The sequence below is a fragment of the Oreochromis niloticus genome, linkage group LG11 (assembly GCF_001858045.2).
Source record: "Oreochromis niloticus isolate F11D_XX linkage group LG11, O_niloticus_UMD_NMBU, whole genome shotgun sequence".
Classification (NCBI taxonomy): Eukaryota; Metazoa; Chordata; class Actinopteri; order Cichliformes; family Cichlidae; genus Oreochromis; species Oreochromis niloticus.
This window is the reverse complement of record NC_031976.2, coordinates 26537070-26550788: the sequence shown is the minus strand read 5'-3', so window position 1 is coordinate 26550788 and position 13719 is coordinate 26537070. Positions and strand designations below refer to the sequence as shown.

The 13719-nt window shown below is 39.9% G+C and overlaps 1 protein-coding gene across 2 annotated transcripts in view; it reads right to left on the bottom strand.

Annotated features, from left to right (window-relative positions):
* grik3 (glutamate ionotropic receptor kainate type subunit 3) overlaps positions 1–10172 on the bottom strand; it is a 93755-nt gene extending 83583 nt beyond the window's left edge. The window contains exon 1 of one of the 2 annotated variants that reach the window (XM_019364975.2): positions 9100–10172. In XM_019364975.2, the coding sequence (XP_019220520.1) occupies positions 9100–9214 (115 nt within the window). In that variant the 5' untranslated portion in view covers positions 9215–10172. The remainder of the gene's footprint in view (positions 1–9099) is intronic. The other variant, XM_025911595.1, reaches the window with a different exon arrangement.
* Between the last annotated feature and the right edge of the window lie 3547 nt (positions 10173–13719).

Sequence of the window (13719 nt, the reverse complement as noted above, 5' to 3'; positions counted from 1 at the left end):
CTGAAAATTATTAGCAACAATATAGCTGAAAAAACATATTGGTGTAAATGGGAGAGGCAAATGTCTGCAATCGCAGTTTGGCTGTTTAAACAAAAATTATTTATATTCGTATTTGTCAGGAATTAAAAGAAAAGGAAGGAAAGAGACATAAAAGCTGTGTCTTTATTGACCATCATCGTTCCCACTCCCCTACAGTTTGTGATATTAGAATAGACTTTGCAAGACATTTGTAACATTGACATTTCTAAACAGTGTTACCTTTTAAATTTGTAAGCTTAGATTTGTAACCCTAGACGTGTTATTAAAGTAAATTGTTATTTTTTTCTTCTTCAATTTACATGTAGATGCCATGGCCTAAAATTACATGCAACATTTAATTAAGGATTGATACCATTTTTAGCAAACGCATAGAGGCAAATGCGACATTTTACATAGTAAATAGAAATTGTAACTGTGCTTTAAAAACTGCTAATCTTATTCAATGCTAATGTTTTTATGCCATTTCTGACTAAAATGGCAGGCAAGAAGGACATGCATTGTTTGCTTTAGCAGTGAAAATAATCAGACTAATACACTGCAGATGCCTCATTAAATTTGCATATGATTATTGCAGCATTACTTCAATTGATCCTTTTCATCAAACCAGATAATGCTTCCTGATTGCAGATTATTTTGGAGCAGGCAAATTCCATGGTATTATATTCAGTCTTGGTGAAAAGCAATTAGGAACATAGCTGGCAGTTTGTCTGATTTTATTCAGAAATTAGAAATCTTTCACTGAACTAATTCTGTTTTATTTCTCTATACGAGTCAAAACAAAACTCTGACATTGAGGATTCGGATGGGATATTAAGCAGCATTTTCTTAAACACTGTAACCACTAAGCAGGAAAGGTTAAGGGGGCAAAAGCAGATGAAATTTCTTAAAGCAAAAAGTGCAATGTCCTGTAGTTAGAAGATGCTGCAACATCAACATCAAAAAACATCAACAAACTTCTACTTTTTAACCTGATATAAATAACACTGACTGCGGATGCAATGACAGTGCAACAGCAACACTCATGACTGAACACTGACGAGAGGAAAACAATGTTTGAGGCTAGAAACAGAAGCACTTGAAACTGAAAAACATGATTTAGGAACAATCAGAAGCCTAATTCTTCATTAACTCTCTGTGATAGAGAATTGATTTGAACAAAAAACCTGCTGCTTAATCACAAGCTATAATCTACACTAATCAATCTAGATCGCCAACTAAGTGGTTACTATGACAGCCATCTGTACTTCTCAAACCTCATCTGAAAGGGTAAAAAAAAAAAACCTCAGGGACAGATAGTTGCTAGGGTTTTTTTGGCTTTACATTAAAAGCTGCAATTCATATAAGCATCACTAATAGCTTTCCTAAAATGTACTGCCAGTCTCAAAACACCCACAGTCTCTCATTCTCTTTCCTGTCAATGATAATCTCTGTCTCGTTCCATATATCTGAGGTTGGTCACATGCAGAGAAGCTGTCTTCAGATGAGTCACAGGGGAACATTTTTGCGGTTAACCACACTGTTCTCCGGGGGCGACCTGGACAGTAGATCGGCAGCCGGTAAAACACTTGCTGAGACGGAGGACAGACTATCCCAGATTGTCTCGCCTGCACACAGTGCGAGTGCTGTGTGGAATCTTCTGGGTATTGGCTGTGTTAACTAAATTGACATTGGCTTCCAACCTCCTGGCTATCCATCAGTGGAGGGATGAGTAGAGGGGCTAGCGAGGTAACCCCTGAGTCTTATGCAGTTGTAGTGGTAGTCCCCCCATTTGTTATTGCTGGGATGAAAAGGAAGGGGGCGAAAACAGATGTGTGAGGCAGGGTGTGAAGGAAAGGATTTCTGCCTCCCCCCCCCGGAAGATATTTTTGGTGATAGCCATTCATTTGTAGTGTTTTTGGCCTGAAGAGGTTTGTCTTATCTGTTCCTTCACTTTCTCTCTGGGGGGAAATAGAGGGTGAGTCTTCTCTAGCCTGCTCTCTCACAGTTGATTAGTAACTCCTGCTCTACCCCTACGCTCCAGGGACTCTATGCCAGCTCCCCTTATACATCCCCTTGTCATGCACACACTCACACTTCCTCTTTTTCTCTCACTCTCTCCCCCTCCTAAACATGTGCTCATGCACTCACGTCTCCCTACAGTCATGGAACAGCAATTTGAGGGAATCACACAACCAAGACCTGACATTTGCAGTGCACCTATAACAATGAGAGCTTGATTAAAAGGGCAGAATGAAACAGTGTCACCCTCCATTCATTGTCCTTAGCCCAAGTCAAATAGGATTTAAACCTGTGCAATGTGGCTGATACCTCCACTGTCAAATTCTGATTGCTTTAAAGCAGCGGGAAGAAAAGGTCTTGTTATTGCAATACGTGTGCATAACTGTATGTAACTGAGGTGTCAGAGGTGACCAGGTTTTACACAGAGCGTCTGGGAACAGATAAGGACGACGCTCTTGGAGGAAGGGAAAGCAAAGCTAATACTGCTCTGGTGAAAGCCTTGGTGTTAAAAAGGCACAGGAATAAAGCCGCGTTTTATCTGGCTTGGGGCAGCACACAAAAGAAGCCAGCATTGCAATGTGGCGAGTTTTAAAATTGGGATCAAAAGGTTCAAGCTAATTAACCAGCTAAATAAGAGTCCCCTAGCTTCATCTATGTAGCCACCCTCATTCTTTTTCCCTTTCCTCCGCCTTTTTTTTTCTCCTGCAGTATTTTGTGTGCCTATGGCGTGTGCGTGGTTTGCAAACATATACAGTCTGTCTGGAACAGTGAAGACAAATTGCTCCCCGTGCTGAAATATAAAAAAAATAATCACCGAATTACCTCCAACAAGATCATTCTAATTAACTATGTTTTATTACCAGCATGACCCTGAAAGTGAAATGCCCTGTGATCAAGCTCTCTTCTCAAACAGTTTTGATGTTGTTATTCGACTTTTTCCAGCAGAGCCCCGAGGAGGGCTGAGATTGAAGAGTCAAATGGAAAGGACAAGGGCACATAATAAAGACAAATGGCTAGAGCATGAAATTTAATTCATTGCCTTGGTACAGAAACATTCACAAGGAAATAGCCAACATTGACATGCCATGAATTTCAAAACACTGTCAAGTCCAAAAAGCACACATCGTGCTACAGTGACATTGAGTCCCCGAGGAGCCCACAGGCGAAATCAGGCAAATTGAAGAAAAAAAAATCAGTCAAGTTATTCTCTTTGATTGACACCTCTACACCGAGTTCAGTGATGACTTTTTAAAAAGGTTTATCACCCGAATTAACAGGGGGAAAAAAAAAAGAACAGGGCTGCCCCTGAAGGTGAGTGCTTCAAAGTACCAGTTCAAGATCCCTGCGTTAGCTGATGAGAGCAGCAGAAACATGGCTTGTAATGATGCTCTCGTATCACTACGCCTCAGTGTAACCCCTGTGCTACGTAGGTGCAGCGTTGCGGGAAATGATCAGCTCGAGTGTGTAGTAAGAAGTACCATTAAATCCATGTAGCCGCGGCCAATGTGAAGTGCATGCCGACAGGGTTAATTAAGTTGCTGCTTTCAGCAATAAAGTGGTTGGATAGGTGTAAGTTTCAGCGTAACAGTTACGCAACGCACCTGCCAACACAACTGCCAAGCTGGTGTGAATAGTAGAGTTCAGCAGTAAGCTAGGTAAGACACTGAAATCAGAGGTTCCCGACTATTCTTAGGTGCTACATATCGAGAAAAGCTACCATTCAACTACAACAAACCTGAGAATGTAAAATTTATAAGAGATGTCATTTATTCCCTAATGGGAAATTATTCTGAGAAGTATCCTGATATTATACACTAACAGGAATATTTATACGGTCTTCAAATAATCTTTATAATTCAGTGTAAGAATACAAGGTCACCGTTTGCTTGTTATACCCTTAAACTGTAGGCGAGTGGCACACCTTTTTCTTCCTTTTGCTTTTTTTCCTCAAGTATAATTTACATTTTACAGTACATAATTCTAATATTTTAATCCAGAAATAATCCAGTGATAAATAAGAATCTTTTTTTCCCTTTTTGTTAACTTTTTGGTAATTCAGGTGCACTGACCCCTGTTTTATCCTTAAAAGATTACAAATGACAACCAGAACTTTTTTTTCCCGCAAGTTAACATCAAACACACATATAACATTTAAGTGTTTGCGACACATTTTGAATAAAAATGAGGAAATTTATAGCCATAAGGAACTCGCCGGCTTATTTATTTCAATAGGCAGAAGCATATGCTTGCAGCAGACTTTTCACTGTGGAGCACCCACTTTGTAGTATGATATGAAAACACCATCTGGTGTGTGAGCAGCAGCTAGGCTAAGCTAGCTGGGGCTAGATAGGGCCCTGCTGTGTCACAGGATTATCTTACTGTTTGGTAGATCCACTCTATTAGCCCCTAGTGGCTTGGATTATTGGATGATCATTACTGTGTGTGACTGAACATAGGGCTAAGTACCTGCACTTCCTTTGCAGTTCACTCTTGGTAATGTGATCAGAATACACACTGTGAACACATTTCGTAGCATTATGCATTCGTTGCACCTTGTCTTTGACATAAAATCACACGCACATACAATTTATCAAATATTCTCTGACTTGAATTCGTGCTGTATGTTTAGTACGTGATTACTGCCGTCAATGACTTCTCTTAAAAACGTGCTCTGCATGCCAGAAGAGAGAGATTGTGGCACGCTTGGAGCACATGTTTGTTTGTGGAAGCATGTTTCCTTCTAAAGCGGTGAAACAGGATCACAGACGCGAAGAGAAGACAGCACATTCAGAAACGGGTCCTCTGCTCAACAAAACGAACATCTGCCGTTTCTCATCAGCGAGATTGAAGCTAATGATGAGCCACGAGTGTGCTGACAGAGAGAATGGAATTGGATTGTGTACAAGAGCCCCAGTGAGACCAGACATATGTTTTAGAAAATGTTGTGGATAGAATATGGGTTTATATGGTGTGTGTCCGTGCGTTTGCGCACGTGTGTGTAAGCTAAGATACAGATGCCCGAGAGTGGAAGAGACTGAAAATAGGCCTCTGCTATTTCTTTTGCAGTCCGTTTATCCGTCCATGTTTATACAAGCGGATGAAGGGGTGTGTGTTAGCGCAGGTAAAACAACCGTCGTATTCCTCCCATTTCAATCTCTGCTTTCACTAACAGATAATGGAATTACACATCAAAGAAGCTACTCTCTGTATCCAATTCTTCTGTGACCTCTACAAGCCTTTGTTCATATTCACCACAACAACTCCCAGCCCCAAGTCTCCGCCAGCAGGCTACTTATTCCCTGCTTCCTCTCCCTCTCTCTGCGTCTAGGGAGAGATTAAATTTAGATGAAAATGAAATATTCATTCCCACTCAGCAACTGATGGCCATCTTAATTTGATACATATTTTGATGCAATATCTCCTTATTGTTCTTTTTCATTACCAAACACTTTTTAATTCGCTGCGACCCTCTTTTGGGTAATTCTCGATACAAGCCCTTCTTTTGGATTTGACTTTGTTAAAAGTAGAATTGCAAAGTGCCATTACAGTTTTCTGCGGTCTCTTGAAATATGTCTGAGTCATTTCAGATGAGACATTTACACAGACCCCAAGCGAAAAGGATCTCAGGGAGCGTGCTAGAGGAGACTGCACACTCTATAGCTCGCTAGAAGAGTTAATCACATGAAAACTTCTCAGTCTCTCTCTGCTGCTGGTGCAGGGATAACGACAAGAAATTGAAGTGGCTCTGTGTTTGGAGAATTCAACCAAAAGTGGTGACCACAAACCCGATTTATCCCACTCAAGTTTCGGAGTGGTCACATTGCATACAGCTTCAAGTGCTGCGGAGCTTTAATGTCAGGGCTGTTTCCCAGACAATAATTAAATTTGGAGTCTTGCCTGCCCAAAGCATTTTAGGAAACCTAAGTGAAAAATGCATGTGACCAGGTGTTGTGGAGCTGAGGAAATGAAATCAACACGAAATCATGAAAGAGATTGATTAACTGACACTGATTAAGTGCTTTAAGTATTAGTTAGATAAAGTAATTGATTATTCAATAAATCCCTGTCAGGCAGTGAATAACCTCAGTGAGAGAAAAAAAGAGACAACAAATGATAAATTAGTTTCATCAATCCGCAGATGAAAGAGACAACGTATATTAATCTGTCATTACTGTATGCTTCACTGGTAGATATATTATAATTCAAGAACGCTATGAATATATTTTCATCTGAACACATTTTCAAATCTGGCGATCCCTGTCTTGAGAAGAAAGCAGTGTGTGTAGAGCATTAGTAAATTGCAGACAGAATGCCGCGCACTCGAGCTACAGAATAAGGCTTAAAAAGCTGCTACCATATTCAATAAAATCATTTGTGTACCGTCTTTTTCCATGTTGGCAAACATACAAATTATCTAAGGACGCACACTATCTTTGGAGAGAGGCGGAAAAAAATACTGCACTCGCATCCTTGAGCACTTTTGTCTTTATTATAAAAACATTGCATCATCAACTGAAATGGTCCCTAGATGAGATGAGAGATCGCAAAACACGTCAGAAAGAGAAAAAGAATTATGAAAAGCAAGCAGAGGGAGACTAAAGAGGAGCACAGCATGTAAGAGGACAAATACAGGAGGAGTAGTCTTTTATTCCCTCCAACAAATAGAAGCTGCTGAATGAGACGGAGCGACCATCTGGCCTCAACTTAGAGCAATGCACTGTAAAAGCACTAAAATCAATGGCAACAACTCTACCTTGGATGCCCACCATTACCCAGATGGTGTACTTGGAGAACTGCAGGCCACCTAACCAAGAGCAGACACAGCACAGACAGAGAGTATCATGCTCAAATACCACCGCCCACCTCGATGAATTTCACTGGTTCGCTTATGTTGGTAACCAGTGTTGAGGAGCAACATTAGCTACCCTGCACTGACTATAAGAGAGCCCTCTGTTGGTTTTAGCGGAGTGGCTGTGACACAGAGTGCCTGCACAGACTTCCAAACCAAGTATCAAATTGCAAAAAAAAGGGAAAAAACAGGGAAAATAGGTCTGCTGCACATCAGCTCTAAAAAAGTGCTCATTCCTAAATAAATCGTTCTATACAATACCCAACATTCTGTCCCCGAGAACAATGCGGTATGTTTACAATAATACACGCAGGCTGCATACACTCCAGTTACTATGATAAATAAAATTACACAATGTAAATATGGCGAGATATATTTTCTTTTCTTTACCTTTCAGATATTTGTCTGAAAGGTAAACAAATTACATGAATACACACATAGCTGTCATGCATACAAATTCAGTTTCAAAAGATCCTATAGAGAGATGAGCCTTTCGATTTTTTTCTTCCCCTATTTTTCATTCGGGTAAATTCTCAATTTCCTGTATGTCTCTACTCTTATGAAACATAAAAAAAAAACATGCAACTAAACTGATCCTGCACTGGAAGCTATGATAGATTCTATAAAAAGCAATAGTAAGACTGTAGCACATTTCAGGGTAAATTTGTCAGCACTTTGACATTTTTAAAAATAAAAGGCTGTCAAGTCTATTTCAGGTCTTCAATTGAGCTGCTGCCAAGATAAAAAAAATAAATAAATAGATAAAGAAATAAGAGGGAAAAATGCCCTTTAACCAAAAAATTTCAGGTTAGAGTAGAAGAAAGAGAGCCTGAGGATTTATGCAGTTTCTAATACATCACCAAAGTCCATAAAGTGTGATGTCAGGAGTCATGGCTCCTCACAACACTGTAGTCAATCACAGGTACACAGGCCTGCCCGATATCTCCATATTATGTTCAGCAGTAAACATTATTCCACACATCTTGAGTGTATGCATCGTGTTTCTTTGGCTTTAATTCAAAAAGCACATTAAATATGCAGAAGGTCAACAGCGTTCACTCAAGGTTATTGTGCAATAAACTGCTGCTATACATCTTCATGTTGGAGTCTGATAACTTTATTTTAAATGATTTAGCGTTTCAGGGACCACCCACAGTGCTCGCCAGGAATTATGAATTACAAAATCAGTGTGGGATGTTGATGATTTGTAGATATGTCATAGAAAGAGACAACTGGTTTATTAAGGCAATTCACCCGCTGTTACTGTGTAACACATGGGCTATCCCTGTTTGTAATATTATTCCACTTTCGCCCATCATTTACAGCTGGAAGATGCGCTCACTCTCTGTACTCAGGCTGTTGTAATGGTATGTTAATGTGGACCAGTGCCATTTTGAGTAATTGTCCTGCACGGCACTCTGCCAAATGTCAAAAACGATTTGCCTTCTGACAAAAAAACGTATTGATCTTCATTCTGTTTCTGTCTCTTGGCCGCGCAAAACGTTTCAGCGCGTTGCCAGCTCCGGATGACAATTCGCACATTGTTCCACTGTGAGTGATGAGAAAAAGACAAAGCCACCACACACCTGGCTTCTTTTTTTAGGGTCTGTCACGGTGTAGATAAATGAAGTAACGAAGATTCACCTGAAAAATGCTACTGTTTATATATTGTAAGCGTGTTACTCTGTGATTTGACTGATATCGTGGGAACATCCTTGTCCCCTTAATATATTATATAAGACGATATTAAACTTTTGGATGGAGCTTGTTTTTTCTGATTTATAACTGTGTTCTTTAATTTGACAGACTGTCCTTAAAAACTTACTTCCAGAAGGCATGGCAATGAGCCTTATTTAGCTGGTGACTCAACATGCTGGCTGTAGCAAATGTAACAGACAAAGCAGGGTGCATAGAGGTCACACTAACCCACAATATTTCATTGCATGGTTTCCGAGTGTTTCTCGATATTACTGGCAGCGTGCGCTTTAATGCACTTCTCTCTTGTTGCTTACCATTTGCACATCGTTTAAGTAAATTGAATATTTACACCCGACCCGGCTGAAGAGAGGGGTAAATGAAAGCGACTGTTTATTTACTACAAAAACTATTTGCTGTCGCGGAGAAAGCGGAACGCTGAAATGCACTGAATAGGCATCAACTTTCAGGGTTACAGTACAAACGTGTGTGTGCAAATGTAACCGTGGACAACTTACCTATTCGAATAACATGAGGCATCCCGTAAGAGTACTGAATCCAAAAGAGACATGCAATCAGCGATGTCCAGTAATCCCTAATCGCACTCCGGGGGAACAGCCAAGTATTTCGCATGGTTGTAAAGTCGCGGGATCCACTTTTTTAAAATTCCAAAGACGAGTCAAAATTGCTCATCAAAACTGAATTCGACGGAGCATATATGGATTTTGGAGTCTGCGACAAATCAGCGCTCATTGTACTTGGTGCAACATTCTCCCGGGGTTGCTTTTTTTTCTGTTTCTCACAAGTGTAAAAGCGACCCGATCAGGATGAAGCCCCCAGTCCCTCACAGGCAGATCAGCGAAACACCTGCGAACGCAGGCTGCAACAATTAGCCTGCAGGAGTCTCTTTATCCCCTCCTACCGACGATGCTATCTGTCTGCTGGCAAGTACCACGGCAACAGCCGAGCCGGACTCCTACACCGCTGTTGAAGAGGAGAACTGCGCCTGCGGAACTTTGGGTCGTCTCGGACGATTCTGTCGTCCGAAAACCAAACAGAGAAAAACGTTACAAAATAAGCGCAGAGGATTTTCAACACACTTAAGTGGCACGAAATAAAATGCTTGTTGGAGTTTAGTCACTCCAGTCCTTCATTCCATTAACGCTAACAGTTCAGAACAGAGTGGAGGAAAGCGGCTCCGTGACGCTCCGCTCCAGTTGCGCACGGTGATTGCACAAGGCTGGTTATCGAAGAACGTCCAATCTGCTCAAAGGGACCCCCGTTAAACAGTGTTGATTTTACAAATCTTCCAGTTTGTGCTGGATGGAAAGGTAATGCTGAAAGCTGTGCATCAGCGTGCGTCTGACGAGCCTCCTTCCACGGTGCCACTAGAGGCACGCGTCGTTACGCATAGTTGTCAACTATGTCCAAGAAGTGTTTTATGGAGGTGAGAGGGATCCGAATGATCACTTGATTCACTGCTTTTTCCAAATGCTGCGTACACGTACATTATGGTATTCTTAATATCTTCTCATTTTCATTATACAGTATTTTGGGGTTTGTCTTATTGTGATCTCGGAATTGTTGGAGCTTCTTGTCTTTTTTTCAGACACTTAGACAGAAATTGCAATATACTTCTTTGCCCCAAGTAAAAAGAAGAAAAAACATCCAGCTGCCTACAGCACCGTGAATAGGATAAATTATTAGCATGAAAGAAATAAGTGCCAAGTGAGGATTGGGCCACTCACAAGGCAGGTTTCTTTTTTTTAATCGCTGTTATTGGAGACGTTCTGTCAGTGTCCGTGAGTGCATTAACCCCCCAACTGTTTGACGCCTGCCTGCCATTAGAAGAAGAAGAAGAAGAAGAAGAAAAACAGAGCCGTCAACCATAAACTGCAGGTCACATGCATATACATAAACAGAGTGCTTATTATGTCTCATTCTCCACAGCCTGGGCAGCCTGGATGTATGGAATTTGCTGCTTAAATTACACATTTTACTTGTTGAGTTATGCCTTATTGAAACAGGCAACTTAACCTTATAAGTTAAGTTTTGGAAGATTAAAGCTACAGTTCTCCAGAATTAAAATAAAACTGTTTAAATTAAACATGCTTTTAGTTGATTAATCATATATAAATATATGTTTTACTTTAAAATGAATAGCTACATGGATAGATGTGTCGTTTCCTAGAAACATTTACTAGGATCTGACATCAAGGGAATCAAATTATATTTTTAAGCTTGATTTCTTACAAACCAATACTGAAAAAAATATAAATTGATATTTTGTTTTAACATTAATGATTTGCAACTATTAAGCATATTTTAAAAAATGCACCGCTACTCTTTTATGCTTAATGAAAGCTGTTGATGAGATAGTGCTGTGGCTCATTGGTTTTATTTTTCTGCTTGGAATGGGGGAGAGGAATAAACTGTGCATTAGGGGGCATGCAAGCAAGAACAAGCCAAACTGACTGCCACTGCATATTCATGTCTCACAGAGCAGATTTATCGCCTCTTGGCACAATGTAAGGACTATCAACGTGAGTTATGTGGCCCGGCTCTCGCATTATCGAGATTCATTGACTTGCTGCTCTTTCAAATACAAAATGTACACAGCTCTAGCAAACAAGACATTCTGGGTCTGTGGGTGCCCTCTATAGAGAGATGGCGGTCTGTGCTCTCAATCACTTCGGCTGATTCAGGCCCGAGAGCAGGGGAGATCCCCATTGTGACAAATAGTCAATTTAAAATATAAAATTGAATTTCAGTCAGTTTTCCACACTTTCAGAAGTTGTGGCAACCAGATATCAGTTGTGTCTGTTTCTTACTGCAGCTGGCAGTAAATCTTCATACCACCATCAGTTTGGTCTCCCTGTCATTGCAAGAAGTGCCATAGGTTATAATGTTCCTCCCATATTAGAAGTACTAGAAATACACTTTATTAACACAAAGGGAGTGAACAGGGAGGGACATTATTAGAAATCAAATTCTCTAAATTTGTCATACACAGCATGTTTTTCATTTCATATTGAACTTCTTTTTTTTTCTAATCCAGGGTGGAGGAAGGAGTCAAAACTGGTATTTACGTAAAAGTGTTGATGTAAAAAAACACCATAACAAGTCAAATATTCAGAATCCTACATAAGTAAATTAAAGTACACAAGCATTCAAATAAAAATATACTTTAAGTATTCAGTTTTAGAGTAGAACAGAATCACATGTTGTAAAAACTGTAGACTTGTTGAAAGCTTAACCTCGGGGTGGACTAGCAAGTCTTTTTTTCTCAGATACGTAAAACTGCTGAAAGTACCACACTCACATAGATGTCCTTGATCAAATTAAATTTATAAAGGCAAAATATTTTCATCTACATTTAAAATCCACTTAAACACATATGAAAACAGGTCCGGCAATTTTAACTTTGATGTCAGTCATCACAGCAGGAGAGCATTCATCAAAATACAGTTCAGAAAGCAGTTGCGCACACTTGGAAAAATTTGTATGTTTGAATAGACTTCATGCTGAAATTTCTAAAAAGTGGTATTTTGATAAGAAGTGAAATGTATAGTAACAACCACCACTGAAATAACTTCACTCGCAGAGTAAATTAATAGCAGTTTAAATTGACGCTTTTTAAGCAAGTCATACATCCATATATGGCAACACAGTGGGTCTTTTTTTTTTTTCTTTAAGAAATGATTGCTGTTGCATTTACAACCTGCCAACGATCAATTCCTCGTCTGGCAAGTTGGTCATAACTAATGGCTCCAAGCATCAAGTCTCTATTGTAAAGATGGAGACATTGACAAGAGGTGCACTTACGTTACTGGATTGATCAGCACACATTTTGTTTATTTTTGTGAAGATTTTCAGAGAGAAGAAAGGACGGTCAATTTACACGACTCTGTTATTGGCTAGAAAAGATGTGCAATCCAAGATGTGAGATTGTTCATAATTATTTGGAGAAATTGCGGCTGCTTTGATTGAGCCTTAACAATGAGTCATGTGTAACTTTTTCACAATTGATTTTGCTTTTCTCCTCAAGAAAAAAACCCCCCATAAAGAACTCTGCCACCAGACTGAACATAATGCTGAAGATCGAACATCTCCCCTCAGCACTGGTCAATTGGAACTGATCGCTAAGTTTAATGTGGTTATAAATTAGATGCCTTTTGAAGTCTTTTTGATGGGATTTGCTTTTTTTGAAGGAGAAGCTTTGGCTTTGTTGAAAGAAAAGATAATTGTTTCATCAAAAGTCCACAAAGTCAACTTTTCAAACTATGAGGGAGTGGTATTGATCTCGTGAAGAAAAGATAGTGACAAATCAAAAATGGTTTTGAAGACACAGAAGCATGATGTTTGGGAATGAATATTCCGTACTTGGGCTTTCAGTGGAAGTGGAATAAAGTACACCTGTGAGGGCAATTTCACATTTTTGTATTATGAAGTGTCTACATAGACTCTAAAATAAATAAAAAATAAACCTTTTTAATGAAAACCACAGCTCAGAAAAGATTCATGAAATAGGGTGGAATGTCAACTGACTGTTGATTGCACATACTGCTCCCATGGTTTGTGGCAAGCCCATCATATCAGGTCAACAATGCCCGTGCAGCTTTTGTGGGCAGACAGACAACTGTATGTCCGTTTCCCCTCTTCAACCATACTAGAACAATTGAGCTGCTTTGCTGACAGACTTAACTCTTGTTAGGGTCTCACACTCTTACAATTCAAGGCAAGGTGCCATGTGAAGACAAGGTTATGAGGAATTGGCCCAATTCTTCCGTTGATTGCAACATTTACTGGGGCTTTAGACTACTCTGGCTTCGAGTTACGGACTGCTCAAGATGTATGTGCTGCTGCTGACGTATGTGGCGGTGGTGTGTTGGGGAGAAGGGAGACAATCACAACCCTGATCAGTCATCCAGACAGTCTGTGAGATGGGAAATGACTGCTAGCGGGGTTCAGCCACTGGTTATAGATGAGAAAGGCACAGGGTAATAATAGATTCCTGACCAACCTGATTTATCAATTGAATTATTAGTGTTATCATCCTTACTGTCCCCATCATCTATCTTCAATAAATACTGAATGCCAGCTTACGATTGTGAAGCAGTATGAATGTGTAAAAGAAA